This window comes from Sphaeramia orbicularis, chromosome 8 (genome assembly GCF_902148855.1).
Source record: "Sphaeramia orbicularis chromosome 8, fSphaOr1.1, whole genome shotgun sequence".
In the NCBI taxonomy this organism is placed as follows: Eukaryota; Metazoa; Chordata; class Actinopteri; order Kurtiformes; family Apogonidae; genus Sphaeramia; species Sphaeramia orbicularis.
The window spans coordinates 11,815,023-11,834,508 of NC_043964.1; the positions used below are offsets into that span (position 1 = coordinate 11,815,023).

The 19,486-nt window shown below is 38.3% G+C and overlaps 1 protein-coding gene across 3 annotated transcripts in view; it reads right to left on the reverse strand.

Moving 5' to 3' along the window:
* The window catches only part of gcgra (glucagon receptor a), a 169,266-nt gene that overhangs the window by 14,316 nt on the left and 135,464 nt on the right, over positions 1-19,486 (reverse strand). For all 3 annotated transcript variants that reach the window (XM_030141402.1, XM_030141404.1, XM_030141403.1), the window contains exons 8-10: positions 17,441-17,600; positions 4,984-5,044; positions 3,410-3,479 (exon numbers count right to left, since the gene is read on the reverse strand). In XM_030141402.1, the coding sequence (XP_029997262.1) occupies positions 3,410-3,479; positions 4,984-5,044; positions 17,441-17,600 (291 nt within the window). The remainder of the gene's footprint in view (positions 1-3,409; positions 3,480-4,983; positions 5,045-17,440; positions 17,601-19,486) is intronic.

Below are 19,486 nucleotides of genomic sequence, written 5' to 3' on the forward strand. Positions count from 1 at the left end.
GAGTAAATTCAAAGGGTATTATATCAGAAACAGAGAAAACTGACTTTTTTTTTATTAAAGTACCATTAACTGAACATAAAAAGATGTTTCATTGATTAAATAATGTTGGAGAATCACTACAGAGCCTCTAAATGTCTAAATAAGACGCCTCTGATGTCATTGAAAGTCTGAAAAACAGTATTTTACATGACATTATTTAAACATATGAATAGGATTATTGGCTCAAAAGTTATTCAACATTTTATCTCCATTGCTACTTTTGCTTTTATGTCTTTTATGCAAAGTTCTAGAATAATTCTTATTGTATTAACCCATAAAGACCCAGTGCTACATTTGTGGCAGTTCCCAAATGATTTTTTCTCTATATTTAACCATTCTTAAGTGATTTATGACTATTTATTTTCATATTGTCCTCATTCGTTTTAGTTTTTTCAGTGTAAATCATGTATTTTCTCATTATATTTACTGGAAAACAGCGTTTATAGCGTTCTGAATACACAAATACAGCCTCTGCAGGTTAAAGCCAGTGTAGAATCCCATGAGTGTTTATTTCTGTGTTTAGTTTTTGTTTTCTCTCAAGTGAACACGATGAGCTCATGATAAAGAGGAAAACACTGAAATGGGAACCAGCCCTCCCTGTAACAACTCAAACACAGGAATTCCTGTGAGATACAGGCCACTTACCGAGACGATTAATGCATGGAAAAAGCAGGGATGTCTGTGTAACCGGTCTGACATAAGAGCCGTGATTAATTGGACTTATGTAAAAGCTCAGGACTGACCTCTGTAAAACACACCTACAATAAAAGGCCCGGTCCCATCAGACAGATAAGGAGCGGTTCAACTCAACTGTGTAGTGGTCGCTCCGCGAAAAACTCCGAGTCTGAACATGTTTCCCAGATGTTAGGCCTACAGCAGAGATAGCCTTTTACGCTTCATGAATAAATGAGACCACTTTAATATTTTACTGTGTATGAATAGGGAATGGATTGCAGAAAATGGGAAATGAATGCTGTTTTATCCTCACATAGCACTTTGGATTGTTTAACCCCTAAAGACCCAGTGTTGCTTTTCTGGCAGTTCTCAAATATTTTTTTTTACTATATTTAACCTTTCCTAAGTCATTTATCACTGTTTACTGTAATATTATCCTCTTTATTTTAAGTTTTTTCAGTGTAAATCATGTATTTTCTTATATTTAATTCAATGAACATGTAGATGTTCATAAAAGCTCAAAATAAATTCAAAGGTTATTATATTATAACAGACAAAACTGACAGAAAAAGTGACTTTTTCTGTCAAATCTATCATTAACTGAACATAAACCAAGTGTGTCCATTCACTGTCATTGATCCAACTCCATGGGTTTTATTGGTGAGTCAATGTTGTAGAAGATGATGGTGTTTCCACAGTAACTACAGAGCCTCTGAACGTCCAAATGGGTCATATCTGATGACCACGAAAAGACGACAAACTGTATTTTACACCAATTATTTGCATGGAATGATAGGATTAATGGATCAACAGGTATTAATAAACAGTTTAGATCAGTAGATGGTTTAGGTTGATGGTAGGTGTTTGGGTCTTTATGGATTAAGTCATTTATCACCATTTATTATAATATTATCCTCAGTATTTTGCATTTTTCATTGTAAATCATTTAGTTCCTGTGTTTAGTTTACTACATTTAACCCATAAAGACCTAAACATCCATTATTTACCAAAATCATCTACTGATGTAACCTGTTTAATACCTGTTGATCAATTAATTCTATCAATATATGTAAATAATTGGTATAAAATACAGTTTGTCATCTTTTCACGGTCATCTGATATGACCCATTTGGATGTTCAGAGGCTCTGTGGTTACCATGGAAACACTGTCATCTTCTACAACACTGATTCACCAGTAAAATCCATGGAGTTGGATCAATGATAGTGGATGGAGACACTTGGTTTATGTTCAATTAATGATAGATTTAAGTGAAAAAGTCACTTTTTTTTTTGTCAGATTTTATGTTTTTAATATAATAACCCTCAACTTTAATCTGAGGTTTTATGAACATCTACATGATCAGTGAATTCAATGTTGGAAAATACCTGATTTTCACAGAAAAAAACACAAAATACAGAAGATAATAATTACAATAAATAGTGATAAACCACTTAAGGAAGCTTCAATATGGAGAAAAATTCATTTAGGAACTGCAACAAATGTCACACTGGGTCCTTATGGGTTAATTTAGATGTTCATGAGAACTTACAGTAAATTCAAAGGTTATTATATCAAACTAAGAAAACTGAAGAAAAAGTGACTTTTTCAGTAAAATATATCAATCACTGAACATAAAGTAGGCATCTCCATCCACTGTCATTGATCCAACTTCATGAGTTTTACTGGTGAATCAAAGTTGTAGAAGATGACGGTGTTTCCATGGTAACTACGGAGCCTCTGAACGTCCAAATGGGTCATATCTGATGACCATGAAAAGATGACAAACTGTATTTTACACCAATTATTTACATGTATCAATAGGATAAGTGGATCAACAGGTATTAAATAGTTTAGATCAGTAAATGGTTTAGATCGATGGTAAGTATTTGGGTCTTTATGGGTTAAGTGATTTATCACCATTTATTATAATATTATCCTCTGTATTTTGCATTTTTCACTGTAAATCATTTATTTTCTTGTGTTTAATTTCCTATATTTAAGTTAGATGTTCATGAAAAAAAAAGTTATTATATCAAAATAGAGAAAACTGAAGAAAAAGTGACTTTTTCAGCAAATCTATCAATAACTAAAAGTAAAACAAGTGTCTCCATCCGCTGTCATTGACCAAACTCCATGGGTTTTATTCATTTTTTTTTCCCCATGTAATTTATTATTTTGTAAGTTTTCTTAGTCACTTTTGTTCATTTTGTTCATTTTATTTACTATCTCATTTTATTCATTACGTCGACTGTTTTTGTTCATTTTTGTTTGTTGTCACTGATCATGTAGATGTTCATCAAAGCTCAGATTGAAGTTGAGTGTTATTATATCAAAAACAGAGAAATATATCAATAACTGAACATAAACCCAGTGTCTCCATCCACTGTCACTGATCCAACTCCATGAATTTTTCTGGTGAATCTATGTTGTAGAAGATGACGGTGTTTCCACGGTAACTACAGAGCCTCTGAACGTCCCAACGGGTCATATCTGATGACCATGAAAAGATGACAAACTGTATTTTACACCAATTATTTACATGTATTGACAGAATTAATGGATCAACAGGTATTAAACAGTTTAGATCAGTAGATGTTTTTGGTTTCAGTGGTGGTTTGGGTCTTTAAGGGTTAAGTAATCATCGCTTATGACAATGATGACACAAACAAAATGAGAAAAAGCTGGTGAAGTTACCACGACGGCGAGTAGTATCGGCGACCGAATGATCCACCAGTAATTCATGTTTATATTCTGACCCCAACACCTGAAAAAGAAAAGCAGCAAAGGTCATTTCACTCAAGCTTTTTTACACATTTACTTTGCAACTCCTGCAAAAGTAGACGTCTTTTTTACTTTCCCCACAAATGAAACTGGAGAGAGCAGTGGCTGTTTCTGCAGAAGATGGACTCACAAACACCTGACATGTGTTTTTAAAGGTTTACATAACAGCACAAAGTGTCTGCGGTTCGGAAAGTGTGGCTTTTCAATCCCTTTCAACCCACTTACAAGTAAAGTGTGTATGTTAATCCTAAGAGACTGCATAAAAGAAACCGAATGTGAGCATGAAATATTAAGAAGCTGCAAAAACAGCTCACACTCCAAAAGTGTACGAACATGGTCTCTATACATGGAATTTGGCCAGAGATAAAGCACATCTGGTTTCAATATAATCTATGTCATCTGTCTGCCAGCGTTTTTTTTTTTTTTTTTTTTTTTTTTTGTAGTACTACACATATGGATGAAATAGTTTGGTTTTGATAGTACTGTAGCGAAGGGGTCTCAAACATGCGGCCGGGGGCCAAATGCGGCCCACCAAAGGTTCCAATCCGGCCCGTGGGATGAATTTGCAAAGTGCAAAAATTCCACAGTCAAGGCTGTGGAACTAATTTTAGTTCAGGTTCCACATATTACGGTGGCCTAGAGGCGCAACAGCCCCAAAAATTATCCACGATAAGAAAAAAAGAGAACAGCCCCAAAAATTATCCACTATAAGAAAAAAAGAGAACAGCCCAAAAAATTATCCACTATAAGAAAAAAACAGAACAGCCCAAAAAAATATCCACTATAAGAAAAAAAAAGAGACCAGCCCAAAAAATTATCCACTATAAGAAAAGAAAAAAAAGAAAACAGCCCCAAAAAATTTCCACTATAAGAAAAAAAAGAGAACAGCCCCAAAAATTATCCACTTTAAGAAAAAAAAAGAAAACAGCCCAAAAAAATATCCACTATAAGAAAAAAAGAGAACAGCCTAAAAAATTATCCACCATAAGAAAAAAGAGAACAGCTCAAAAAATATCCACTCTAAGAAAAAAAAGAGAACAGCCCCCAAAAAATATCCACTCTAAGAAAAAAAAAAGAGAACAGCTCAAAAAAAAAATATCCACTTTGAGAAAAAAAGAGAACAGCCCTCCAAAAATATCCACTATAAGAAAAAAAAGAGACCAGCCCAAAACATTATCCACTATAAGAAAAAAAAGAGAACAGCCCTAAAAATTACCAGATGTATTTTAACTGTATTTCTCTGTGAAAAAAGAACACATTTCTTTTAAAAAATTTAAATTTTCTGGTTATTCACAGTTACAGTTTTTTAGTGTTATTTTGCATTTGACATGTAAAATCACAGTCTGTTTTTGTCATTTTATTTATATTTTCCTGTATCTTAAAAATACATGAAAATAAACAGTAAAAATTATATTGAATTAAAGATTTATTTTTTTTTTACAGTGTAGTTCAACAAGTGAGAGATGAAAAGAGAGAAGGGGACTTACTCTTGATTTTCATAAAGGTATTTAGCCATCACCCAGGGCACCAGGAAAATGAGCGGAGTACCTGTGAAGAAGCCAGAGCTGATAAATGAACTGTACTCGTAATTATTAGAGCTTTAATTATCTGCTCTGAGTTCATTTCCATTCATGATAAAAGCGCCACACAGCAGTTATTCCTCCCACACACCCTGCACTCAGCTAATACAACCGTTTTTTTTTTTTATTAAATGTACAGTATAACGACATGAAAAAGGGAGGTTTGGAACTAGGATGTTAAGTTGTTTTTTTCTTTCATTTATTCAGTTTTTCTGTTAAATCCATTTGGGAAAGGGTTAAATTAGTCAGCAGATCATTGCAATTTGTTTAATATAAAAAAAACCCACAAAAACACAGGAAGAAAAAAGTTAAAAAAAAAAAAAAAAAAAAAAAAAAGAAAAAAGGTGCAGGATGTTGAAACTGGAAAAGATCAAATTTTCTCTCAGAGGATCAAGTGAGAAATGTTACATGACATAGAAGCCTTTCCTCTCTTACTTTGATAAAACATCTATAGAAAACATAACAGAATAGAATAGCTATAACACTCGTAATTAAGTGAATGTGGACCAATGTGGGTGGGGGATGGCGGGGTACTAATTTTCTCCTTTTTTTTTTTTAGTTTAAGTTTTTGTTTGTCTGTTTTTTTTGTTTGTTTTTTTTTTGGTTTGTTTTGGGGGTTTTTTGGAAAACGGGAAAATTCAGCGTATGCTTGTACCTGTGCTGAGAGGATGTGTGTACTGATGACCTCAGATAAATACTCTTACTCTTGCTCTGAGCCATTCCAAAATTTATTAATTTTTTATCACATATCGGGGCCAAAAATAGGACCAAAATTGGGACATGAAAAATTACCTATAGGTGTCAGTGCATTTGATCTGAAAACATGGCTGTAAATGGTCTTATATAGCGCTATAAATAAAGACACTGTTAAATTTGATGATCCTAGTGGTTTTTCTAATCCAGACGTGGGTTTTTCATGAATCTCAGTCTTATTCCAGGTTTCGTGTGTAACCCATTGTGTCCACTGGCGTTACATACAGAACCTGCCCATTTTAACGCATATAAATCATGAGTAATTTTGCAACACCGGTCATTTTTGTGAAACACTCTGCCTTGCATAATTAGTTCATTTCTCACAATGTACCTGTGAGAGAATAAAAAGATATTCAAAAAACTAGTAGCACGTAATTTACGTGTCCTTTTTACCGTGTTACATGCGGATTTTTGTATTAAAAAAAATACCCAAAAAAACTCAAAAATGTGTTTTATCTGAAAAATAGTTTCTCTTTTATCTCAATAAATAATTATTTTTAAAATAGACTCAAAGTGCTTCCAAACTTACTTCATAACATCAGTCTACATCTGGTTTGAATTTTTAGCCTCCATGACCAGTTTCATAGAAGCAACCAAATGTAAACATCTTCACATATATTATATTACTTTTGAGGTCAAATTGGGCTGTAAATGAGTTCGACACCCATGCTTTAACCTGTCAATCTGCATTTTTTTCCTCCTGAGACCCAGAAAAGTTCAAGTTTTGGCTTTTTTTAATGAAATAATTGCCCATATTGGAAACATCATGATGCAACAGTTTTTTCAGATGCATTTTTAAACATTTTTATGGAATGTCCTTTGCGGTGGACAGTTTTTTTGTTGCTGTTTTTTTGTATAAAGCTGTGAAACTCTTGTCCTAGCTGGATAACTTAGAGAGAACATGAGGAGAACATTCAGACTCCACACAATACAAATCACTGCTCCACTATCCTGCGTCATTGTTATTTTCCATTTTTACTCTTTTTTCTTGTGCTATATATGTTCACCTACTGATATGTGATGCTTCAACAAGCACTGCCAGTGATAATGATATGATTCACCTCCCATTGCAATATGATTAGATTCAACTCAATGAGACTCAGCGTGTTACGACGTAGCGCAGAGAGAACATGATGCCGTGCAATTCCACTGATAGTCTAATTTGATTCCTCAGCACAACGAATAATAAATCAACTTCATTTTTATTTTATGTATTTGTTTCTGTTTCCTCCAGCCCAGCATCTAATTTATATTGTTTCTTTTTTAGGTCTAAATAATATCTGACTCTTCCACAACACAAACTCCGTAAGAAAAGTCTCTGACAACAGATAAAATAAAACCAAACTTGGACCTGGGTGTCAAAAATATGGTCCGCGGGCCAACACCAGCCCCCCAGAAAGGTCCAAAAATGACACTGTAATTATTAACAATCAGCGGTGTCAAAATCATTTCAGGTGATAATGATGATGAAATTCTTTATTCAGTCATCACATAATACAACCCCTGTCAACACTACAAACATTACCAACAGGTTAGTGACTGAAAAGGCACAGGCAGAAGCAGAATGCTTATATTAATACCTGTCTGACAGAACAAACTAAGCTACCCAGTGTTCTATATAGGAAAAAGCAAAAATACAAACAAACAAACAAGCAAAAAGACTCAGACTCAGACAAACACAAAGAAGTGAAACTAAACCAGATAAACAGAAAACATAACCAACCAAATTAATGGGAATTTAATGTAGAGTAGAAAATTAATGATTTACTTATTAATTATTAGATCTTAACAATTGTAACCTTTAAAAATTGCCTTATATACCATTTTTTTAAAAACAAAAAAGGAGCTGCACATTCGTAAATCCACATACACATACCGACCAAGCCAATCCTCAAGTGGGCGGGATCAATAAAATACTATCGTAAAAATAGAAAAAAAAAGCAATTTTTTTTCATCTTTCAAGTAAAATTACATGAAAATTAAAAACCCTTCAGCTCATCTAGCTCTACTCAATGACGTTATGGGGAACCTATTAGGGCTGAAAGATATATCGTTATCTACAGGGTGTCCCATAAGTCTCCATACATAGGAGACATAATACATTCCATACATACATGGTTCTAACATGTATTTCTTTATATTTCTTCTTTATAGTTCTTCAGCAGACATGAATTGAAATGTGTTCCCGACAAAATGGCAGTCATATAGAGCATATTGTATAAATAAAAATGGTTTATGTCAAGAAACATTTATTTTTCCTATGTATGGAGACTTATGGGACACCCTGTAGATATGAACATTCAAGATATTAGTATTGAAAAAGCAACGATATATCGATGTATCGATCCCACTGCTGCCATAGAAGCTGAGCTGAGTGCCTGCATGCAGTCCTCCACAAGTGACAACGAAGAGGACCCCCTTCTGTGGTGGAGAACTCACAAAGTCAACTTTCCCCGGCTTAGCAACATGGCAAGAAAATCCTTGTGCATGCAGGCCACCAGCTCTCCCTCAGAGAGAATCTTTAGTGCATCAGGCAACACTGTGAGTTGTGAGGTCCTGTCTGAAGCCAGACATGGTTAACAAGCTAGTGTTCCTGCAAAGAATCTGTACAAGTTGTGCTGTAACTACCTCTGTTCTGTGAGTAGCAAATGCATTTTCTGCAAACAGTTATGTTGTCTTTAGAAGAATATAACATGTTGCACTTCAATGCACTTTCAATGTTTCACCGTCCACCAGCTGCTGCATATATTTGTTATTTATTGGTAAAGCAGAGCTGCAGTAAAATGTTTGATTTGTAATTTATTTATTCGTACTTTATGTTAATGTTGATGACTGGCAGTGAGATCTAATGAATAAAACTGCACTTTCCACATTTTTTTGTATTATGATGTTTGTATTTTTCTGAAAAATGCTTGGTTTTCACCGAACCCATAGTCATACCGTATCGTATCGATATCGAGATATCTGGCATGAATATCGAGATATGAAATTTTGTCCATATTGTTCAGCCCTAGCACCTATATTAATCAATTAATCAATCAATCTTTATTTATATAGCACTTTTCATACATTAAGGATGTAGCATAAAGTGCTTTACATATAAGTTTAAAACTATAGCTAAAAAAAAATATGATACTCCCTAAAGGACAAAGTAGGCATATTTAATTCAACATGGCAACCATTCATTGACTATTATATTAAAAACAACCCATCATAAATAGGTAAAAAATCAAACAAAAAATCAAACAAAAACAAAGAGCATATGACATCCTCTGTGTGTGTGTTTTTTTAATATTACACCATCAACAGTCATTAAAAACAATAGTTATGCAGTCAAATACTAACTGTGTGTATCATGTGACTAAAACAGACAGAAAAGAAAACATGGAATGCCTAAAAGTACTGTTTTTGTCAGTTCAATGCCATTATTGCGGCGTATAAGCAATAAAAAAAAAAAACAATCCAAACGCCGCGGCAGGCTAAGACATGGGGGTTCACACTGAAGACGCGTCAGACTCACCATTACAAACGTTCATGAGGTTTATTATCCATATCACAAGCACAGGAAACAAGCACTTACTTCAATCGTCGTATATTCAATGCTGTGCAAGGATACCCTCATAGCCAGTGACAAAGACAACGGTGACGGTGATAAGGATGATAATGACGGTCAACAGAAAGTTTCTCCCCAGGCTCACCCCGCCGCCATGATCCAGGCCACTTACACACCCAGGTGAGCACAGAGACTTAATAGACAACACCACACCCACAGTGCCACACGTAACAGGTGCCAATATCATGACGTCACACAAATAAGAGAAAAACCAAAGAAAACCCACACAGTGCTTACGGCTCCTACATTCCGGCCCCTAATTATTGCACAGCAATAATTAACCACCACCACTAACTGTAGGAGACAGACACCATGACAAACACTAAGATAGTCCAATCAGAGTCCAAATTGACAAAATATGTCCAAAAAAAATTCATATTCCACAAAGGGAAAAAGATCATGTCCATAGCTATAATCCAAAGGATCTTCACTGCCCCTCTGCTTCCTGCAGAAGGCAGACTTTGGTGATTGGTCGATCCAAAATGCTCGTTCGGGTTTTAATCCGTACGATACGCACCAGGCCATTTTTGTCCAGAACAGTATCAAGAACCTTCCCTGTAATCCAAGAATTTCGTGGTGCCATATCATCCACAAGCATTACGACATCTCCAGGAACGAAGTTTCTTCTAATATTGTTCCATTTCTGGCGCTCTTGAAGTCCGAGAAGATATTCTTTGACCCAGCGCTTCCAGAACAAACCTGACATATACTGCACCTGCTTCCAACGACGGCGAGCATATATGTCGTCTTTGTCGAACACTCCAGGTGGCAACAACGGCCTTGATTTGAGGAGTAGTAGATGGTTAGGGGTCAACGCCTCCAAGTCATTAGGGTCTGTAGAAGCCTTTGTTATTGGACGGCTATTCACGATTGCCTCAGCTTCACAGAACACAGTTACCAAACCCTCCTCATCCAAAGTCTGAGTCTTCAAAACAGAGTTTAGCACTTTACGCACCGACCTAATCAACCTCTCCCATGCACCTCCATGATGTGATGCAGCTGGGGGATTGAAAACCCATTTCACACCCTTTCGCAACAATGTGTCATTTATGAGACTATGGTTCCACTTCTCAATGGCCTCTCGCAATTCACGTTCAGCACCCACAAAGTTGGTACCATTATCTGAATGGATTTCCTGAACTTGACCACGTCTCGCAACAAATCTTCTCAGACCATTGATGAAGGAATCGGTGTCTAAAGATGACAAAACTTCAAGGTGTATGGCTCGTATTGCCAAGCACGTGAAAATAAGCCCATACCTCTTGACTACAGATCGACCACGCTTGACCTCAAATGGACCAAAACAGTCACAACCTACTCTGCTAAATGGAGGCTCGTCAGGAGTTATTCTACTCTGGGGTAGATCAGCCATTTTCTGCCATCCAGGTGTAACAGACAATCTACGACAGACGACACATTTTCCCAAAATCTTTCTAATAGCTGCACAAGCACCAGGAATCCAATATTTTTGCCGCAGGTGGGAAAGCATGTGATTACGTCCACCATGACCTGTCTCTTGATGTACATGACTGAGAATAAGATGGGAGATGTGAAGGTCTTTTGCCAGGATAACTGGATGTTTTGTTTCAACTGGCATAGCGGCTCTACTAAGTCTACCTCCAACCCTTAACAAACCATCATCAAGGATTGGGTCCAGCTTGTAGAGATGACTTGTTCTTTTCACCAACTCTCCTTTCTCCAAATTATCAAACTCTTCCGAAAATCTAATCTTTTGACAGAAACGAATCACAGCCATTTCAGCTTCATCCAAGTCCTCCACCGACAGAACACTGTTCAGCAGTTGACCTTTAACATTTTCCATCTGGAGCTTAAGCTCTTTCTCCAGCTGCTCACCACTGAGCTCTGACTTGGACAAAGTCCCTTTCAAATGTTTTCTCTGCTGTGCTAGAGACAGCAGCAAAGTCCTAAGCTTTAAAAACCAACCAACAGACCTTTTAAGACTGAGCCAAGAAGAAAAGTAGCCAATGAACTCCTCAAATGGACTCATCTGCTTAACTTGTACTGTGTTCACTGTCATAACCTTAACCTCTGGATCTGCAACAAAAGGGTCTTCCAAGATTTCTGGATTTGTAGGCCACCTGCACTCAGGTTCCAGAAGAAAATCAGGACCACTGAGCCATGCACCAGACTTTAGAAATGGCTCCACTTTCGCACCTCTGGAAGCTAGATCTGCAGGGTTGTTAGATGTATTAACATACCTCCACTGAGATACGTTTGACAGCTTGAGTATTTCCGACACTCTGTTTGCCACAAAGATCTTAAAACGTGAGGTCTCATTTTTTATGTATTTCAGAACAGAAGTGCTATCCGTCCAAAACACAGACTCTTTAAGCTCCATTTGCAGCTCCTTCCTCCACAACTTATCCATCCTGCTAGCCACTACTGCAGCAGTCAACTCCATACGAGGAATGGTGACAGGTTTTAACGGAGCGACACGTGCCTTACCCATTACAAATGCACAGTGAACTCTGCCACCTTTGTCATAAAGTAACAGGTAGGTCACTGTCCCAAAACCTTCCTCGCTCGCATCTGCGAAATGGTGAAGCTGAGCAGTAGCAAGGTCACCAAAATCCAAGGGTTTTAAACATCTTACAACCTCCCAATGTTCGAGATGGTGGAGGTCTTCCAACCAAGCCATCCACTCCCTAACAACTGAAGAAGGCAGAGGATCATCCCATCCCAAACGTCTCCTACAAAGGTCATGGAGGATTTTCTTGGCGGACAAAACAACAGGTGCCAAGAAACCAAGTGGGTCATAGATGGAGCTAATAACAGACAGAATTCCTCGCCTTGTAATCGGACGATTCCTGAGTATGATCTTAAATTTGAACGAGTCGGACTGGACACACCACTGAACACCCAAGACACGCTCCACAGGTAAGGCATCACTGTCCAAATCCAGATCTTTCACTTCCTTGGCCCTTTCCTCTAGAGGAATAGCAGTAAGCACTGTGCGCCGGTTACTGATCCATTTTGTGAGCTTGAAACCACCTTCAGCGCACAGCGCATGAAGCTCTTGGTACAGAGACACTGCTTCCTCCTCAGAGCCAACGGACACCAGACAATCGTCAACATAGAAATGGTGAAGTAGAACATTAACTGCCAAAGGACTAAAGTGCTCCTGATTGTCTTCAGCACACTTCCTCAGGGCAAAACAGGCACAACTAGGGGAGGACGTAGCACCAAACAGATGTGCCTTCATTCTGTACTCAACCACCTCTTGCGCACAATCTCCCTCAGGCCACCACAAAAATCTCAACAGGTCACAGTCTTCAGCTGGCACCCTGACCTGATGAAACATGGCCTCAATATCTGCCATGAGCACCACAGATTCTTTACGAAACCTTGTGAGGACTCCTACCAATGAGTTTGTCAAATCTGGACCTTGAAGAAGCTGGGAGTTCAAAGAGGTTCCCTGGAATGTGGCACCACAGTCAAACACAACCCTTAGTTTTTTCTTTCTAGGGTGATACACACCATGATGTGGGATGTACCACACCTTCCCATCGGAACGATGTAACTGCTCAGATGGAACCCTTTCTGAATAACCACTAGCAAGCATCCCAGACATAAAAACGACATAATCAGAGCGAAAGGACTGGTCTTTGTTTAAGCGCCTTTTCAGACTTTGTGCACGCTGTTCTGCGACTGTCTTATTGTTTGGCATTTTGAGGTTTCGTTGTCTTATTGGCAATCCAATTGTGTAATGCCCATCAATAAGCTTGGATGACTCTGATACAGATTCCATAAAGCGCTGATCCTCCCTGGAAAGACCAGGCTGTTCATCCAGCACAGTTTCAGGGAAATCCACCTTTAACTGCTTTTCCCAAAGCTCATCAAGCTTTGCTACTGAAATCCGGTTCACTGTAACATCAGGCTGAGAACCATTAGTGCTGATCTGGCATTCACCATGGAGTGGTCCATTCACTGTCCAACCCAGGACGGTCTTGATGGCATATGGGCCACCATCCACAGCTCGAACCACTTCCCAGGGCTCTAGTGCTTGAGGAACGTTTATGCCAATCAGAAGGTCCACATCAGCATCAATCACCGGTGTTTTTATGTGTCTCAGGTGCGGCCATCTTTGGAGATCCTTTGACTGTGGAATGTTCCCATGATGAACAGGCATGCAACCTTGAGTGAAGATTTCTGGTAAATTGATGTAATCATTCGAATCCAATCCTGCAACTTCCAAATCTGAGAGCAAGTAGCTGTCCACAACCTTTTCTTGCCCCATTGTTCTAAGCAGAATTCCAAGTTTCCTACCGGACAGATTCAGGCGGTTCATGAGTCGCTCTGTACAAAACGAGGCCGTGCTCCCTGGATCCAAGAATGCATAAGTGACCAGGGTCTCATGTCCCCTTTTGGACTTCACCTGAACAGGCAGAATCGATAATGCACAGTCCATTTTACCGGCCCCAGTCAAACCACTAGTCTGAACAGACACCACAGCACCTCCTCTGGCCATTTCTGAACCATCACTAACCTGCACTGAACTCTTCTGTCTAACCTTCGAGTGGTCATGCAACAACGTAGGGTGCTTGAGATTGCATAATCGACAAACCAAACGTTTTCTGCAATCTTTGCTCATGTGCCCAATGCACAGGCAACCAAAGCACATCTTATGTTCCTTCAAAAAAGACATCTTCTCACTTTGTGTCCTTTTTTCCAACAGAAGGCAAACATCTAAAGAATGACCAGCTCCACAAAATAGGCAGATTTTTACCGGTGAGTTCTTCTCTCTTTTCACAGGTTCCACTCTTCTCTCCACAGGTGCGATAGTTGTGGCAAAACTACTTCCTCTGGGCCTTGGACTTGTTCGTGACTTAACCGTTTTAGAGTCCTTTCTTACTGTTCCTGGTGAATCTTGTATATCTCCAAATAGAGGGTCACTTGCTATTTTAACTTGCCTCTCCACAAAGTCAACAATATCGCAAAAAGTAGCTCTACGGCGAAACTTCTCCTGTACCTCACAGGCCACACTTCTCCAGCGATCCCGCAGCTTATAAGGCAGTTTCTTCACAATAGTTTGCATATTAATTGGCACATTGAGATCACTAACAGAATCTCCCATCGAGTTACAACACTCCTGTAGCATAAGACTGTACGCCTTCAAAGCCTTAATGTCTTCTCCTTTAATCATGGGCCAGGACAACACTTTATCCATGTAGGCAGAAGCTACCTTGAATGGATCCCCAAAATGCTCTAAAAGCAGTGCTCTGGCTCTGACGTATCCATGGACAGCAGGCAGATGTTGGCAGCTTCGGACCAGATCCCTGGGCTGACCTCTAGTGTACTGTTCAAGGTAATACAAACAGTCCTTATGGTTTTGAGTTCTTCCTTCGATGTTATGTTCAAAAGCTTTTATGAAAGTTTGATATTGCAGAGGATCTCCATCAAAAAACTGCAGGTCCCGTTTGGGTAAGAGAAAGAGTGACTGTTGTTTCACTAATAGAGATGTAATTTCATTTTGCTTCTCCAGAACTGTAATTAAACGCTGATCAGAATTGTTTTCTGTTATAGGTGCAACAGGGTCAAACTGAGGATGAGAAGTTGTCTCAGTTGACTGATGTGAAACACCTTCTGGTATTATGGTCAGACCGGCCCCAGTCACTGTGATGGGAGACCCAGCTCTGTGTCTTATCTTAGGCCTTACAACAGGACAGTCTGAAGGCACAGCCTCACCCACAGGTTCTTTCAGAAGTGGCTGGGGGGTGAATACAGGCACAAATGTTGCAGCATCAGCATTCAACTCTACTCTCCTACCTCTTTCCAAATAAGAGTTCATCCCATTTGTCTTGGTGGAAACACGAGACACACGAGATCCTTCTGAGGCCTTTAACACAGTCATTTTAGCCATAGAAGCAGCCAGTTCCATGTCTAAATCTAGCACCTCTTTCTTTCTCCTCAACAGCTCCTGTTGCTGTTCTATTGCATGCATCTCCTTCAGCACTTTCTGACGGGCCAGGAGAGCGGCTGTCTCAGCTTCAGCTTTCAGCCGGGCTGACGATGTAGTGGAAAGACACCTACTTACCACTGTACTGCGTTTCTTTACTTTACTTGACACATTAGAAACACTATCACATGGCTGAATGTCATCTTCCACATTTTTTAGAATACATGATGTTTTACCATTGGAAACAGTAGACTCACATGAAGGGCCAACAACGCCCTCTGTTGGTGGCTGTAATGTGGCTGGCACATCCAGGAGCCACTTATTAACCTCATTCACAAAACCAGTTTTGTGCTCTTCAACACTGTCAAACCATGCATTCTGTTTTTCCTTTTCTTCTAATGGGAGCATAGACATTAAAACATCATGAAGTTGAGTAGCCTCATCGAACAGCGTTGTTATATTCTGAAGACATAACCGTATTTTTGCAGCATTTTCCACACTCTGCATCAGCTCTTTAATTTGTCTTATTTCACCCTTAATCTTTCTTACTTTTGTTTGGCGTTCGTCTTGAAGCCTTTCCAGTTTATGTTCATAAGCCTTGACAGTAAGTTTTGATTTTCTCTTTTCCGTGACTTCATTCACATCATCAGATCCGTTATCATTTTCCTCCATTTTCATTCACACAAAAAAAACAACAATCACAATCTGCTCAACACCAAACACAATGATTTATTTATTTACTCTTATTTGTTGTATTTATTTCTACTTTAAGAAGATGCAGCACGTTGTCTTTTTATTCCCCCTAAACTATCCACAGGAGCTAAGCTAAACTCAACCCTAGTCTTCTGTGCATACTAGCGGTGGGTATTTATGTACCTGGATACCGATAGCCTAGAACCAGACTGACGGTCTTAGAACCAGAGCTACGGCGGCACTCCCAAGCGCAATGCTTCACCCGCTTGACACACGAACCAAAACATTAGCCAAAGTCCCAAAAAGAAACAAAACCAGTACGATCACCTTGTGTGAAAGTACCACTGAGCCTAGCCGGGGAATAGCGCTCTTTATTGACAAACACGCTGAACATGTATCAAAACATACGATCCCTTATTGTAAAGGCGAGTGGAAAAAGGAAATGCGAGTCGTAGCAGCAGATTTGTGAATGAATGACGTGAACGAGGATCCCATGCGCGTCCCCGTCTTTCGTTTACAACTTACTACAGGCACCACATTATCAAGCATCCGACAAAAGGTTGTCCGAAAGTACGACGATCCACGCTTCAACAAAAATTTTCTGTTGACAAAATATTGCGGCGTATAAGCAATAAAAAAAAAAAAACAATCCAAACGCCGCGGCAGGCTAAGACATGGGGGTTCACACTGAAGACGCGTCAGACTCACCATTACAAACGTTCATGAGGTTTATTATCCATATCACAAGCACAGGAAACAAGCACTTACTTCAATCGTCGTATATTCAATGCTGTGCAAGGATACCCTCATAGCCAGTGACAAAGACAACGGTGACGGTGATAAGGATGATAATGACGGTCAACAGAAAGTTTCTCCCCAGGCTCACCCCGCCGCCATGATCCAGGCCACTTACACACCCAGGTGAGCACAGAGACTTAATAGACAACACCACACCCACAGTGCCACACGTAACAGGTGCCAATATCATGACGTCACACAAATAAGAGAAAAACCAAAGAAAACCCACACAGTGCTTACGGCTCCTACAGCCATAGATATTGATGTAAGAACTGAAGTGATTTTGATTATTATCAAGAAAACATGGAAAATGGATAGATATCAGCTCTGACATTAAACTACTATGAGCTATTTGTGTTGTTGTCATTATATTTGTCCAAACAAATGTACCTGTAGTTGTACCAGGCATTAAAATAAACAAGAAATTGAAGAAAACAAGGGTGGACTAATAATTTTTTTTTTTGCGACTGTGTGTAAATCAGTATTTCATCAATGGGAACAATGAGAATAACTCCTGACATCATTGTTTTCCACAGTTCTTTCTCTACACTTTTACCATTATCACTTATATATTGTTGAGACCAGCTCACCCCAGCCGATGCACAGGTAGATTTTGAAGTAGTTCCTCTCGGTGAACACGGTGATGACCAGGAGGTTGTGGAGGTAGATGCCCTCCACCAGCAGCCAATAGCTGTTGGCCATGATGCTGTACTGCATCATCACCACAGCGATACGACAGCCAACCGTCGTCTGCAAGACAACAGTGCACTTTAAGTAACAAAATGATGAAATGATTGTTTCTGCAGGTGTCAAAGTGGTATTTAACTCATAAAGACCCAGATCATAAATGAATTTGTCTCTCTATTTAACCTTTCTTATGTCATTTATCACCATTTATTATATATTATCCTCTGTATTTTGAATGTATTTTCCTATATTCAATTCACTGATTGTGTAGATGTTCATAAAAGCTCAGAGTAAATTTAAAGGTTATTATATAGAAACAGCGAAAACTGAAGAAAAAGTGAGTTTTTCCGTTAAAATATATCATTAACTGAACAAAAACCAAGTGTCCATCCACTGTCATTGATCGAACTACAGAAACAGAAAAAGTGCAGGTATACGTACAGGAAAATGTTGACTAGTGTTCATCGAGATATCCGCATCTTCAGTAGATATTGTCGATATTTTAATAGCGTTGGTCCAAAATGATGCAAAAATGCAGAGTTTTTAACCCATAAACACCCAGTGCTACTTTTGTGAGTGTTCCCAGATGATTTTTCCAGATGGAGTTATCACCATTTATTATAACATGATCCTCTGGTTTTTGCATTTTTCACTGTAAATCATGTATTTTCGTATATTCATTTTCCTATATTTGATTTAGTTGTTCATGAAAACTCTGAGTTATTCAAAGATTATATCAAAACAGAAAAAAAATAACAAAAAGGGAGTTTTGCAGCAAAGATATCATTAACTGAACATAAACCAAGTGTCTCCATCCACTGTTATTTATCAAACTCATTGGGTTTTACTGGTGAATCAACCGTTGCTTTTCCATTGGACATCTGTGCAAAACTTTATCAATATTTACTAAATGTCGAAAAAACAGAAGTGCGTGATGTCGGTTTTTCCATTGAATCACAAATGTGATGGCTTGTTGATTTATTATTGCGAGATGACATTCCATAAACATGGTGATGAATGTAAATATGGTGTTGATTTACAGATATAGTCATTATTATTATATATTACCCCTCTATCTCGTACTAAATTAAAAAAAATTAGTTTCCTGGTGTGTTCCTTTTGAAACTCTTCTTCTCCGCTTGTTATCACGTCTGTCAACATCCATTTTTTTTCATCACCTGACTCTAATTGCAGAAAAAAGGTCTTTTCATTGCAGTTTTGCGTGATATACCCATTTCGCTATGCCTGAAAAAACATCTCTTGCCAGCGCAAAAACTTTCCATCGAAAAGAGTGTTTTGGCAAAATTGTCATTTTTCCTTAAGGTACATTTGTATGCACAAGTTATATTTGTGCAATTTGAGGGTCAATAGAAAAGCGACTAGTGTTGTAGAAAATGACAGTGTTTCCATGGTAACTACAGACTTTCTGAATGTCCAAATGGGTCATATCTGATGACCATGAAAAGATGACAAACTGTATTTTACCTGAATTACTTACATGGATTGACAGGATTAGTGGATCAACAGGTATTAAGCAGTTTAGATCAGTAGATGCTTTGGGTTTTTATGGGTTAATACCAGTTTGAAACCACTATGAATGCAGACACATATAAGTTTCATAGAATTGCTTTCAATAACCTTTATATTACTGTATGTTTTCTTTCATTTGAGTCCTGTACAGGGTGGGGAAGCAAAATTTACAATGAACATTTAGTTGTTTTTTCTCAGCAGGCACTGCGTCAATTGTTTTGAAACCAAACATATATTGATGTCATAATCATACCTAACACTATTATCCATACCTTTTCAGAAACTTTTGCCCATATGAGTAATCAGGAAAGCAAACGTCAAAGAGTGTGTGATTTGCTGAATGCACTCGTCACACCAAAGGAGATTTCAAAAATAGTTGGAGTGTCCATAAAGACTGTTTATAATGGAAAGAAGAGAAT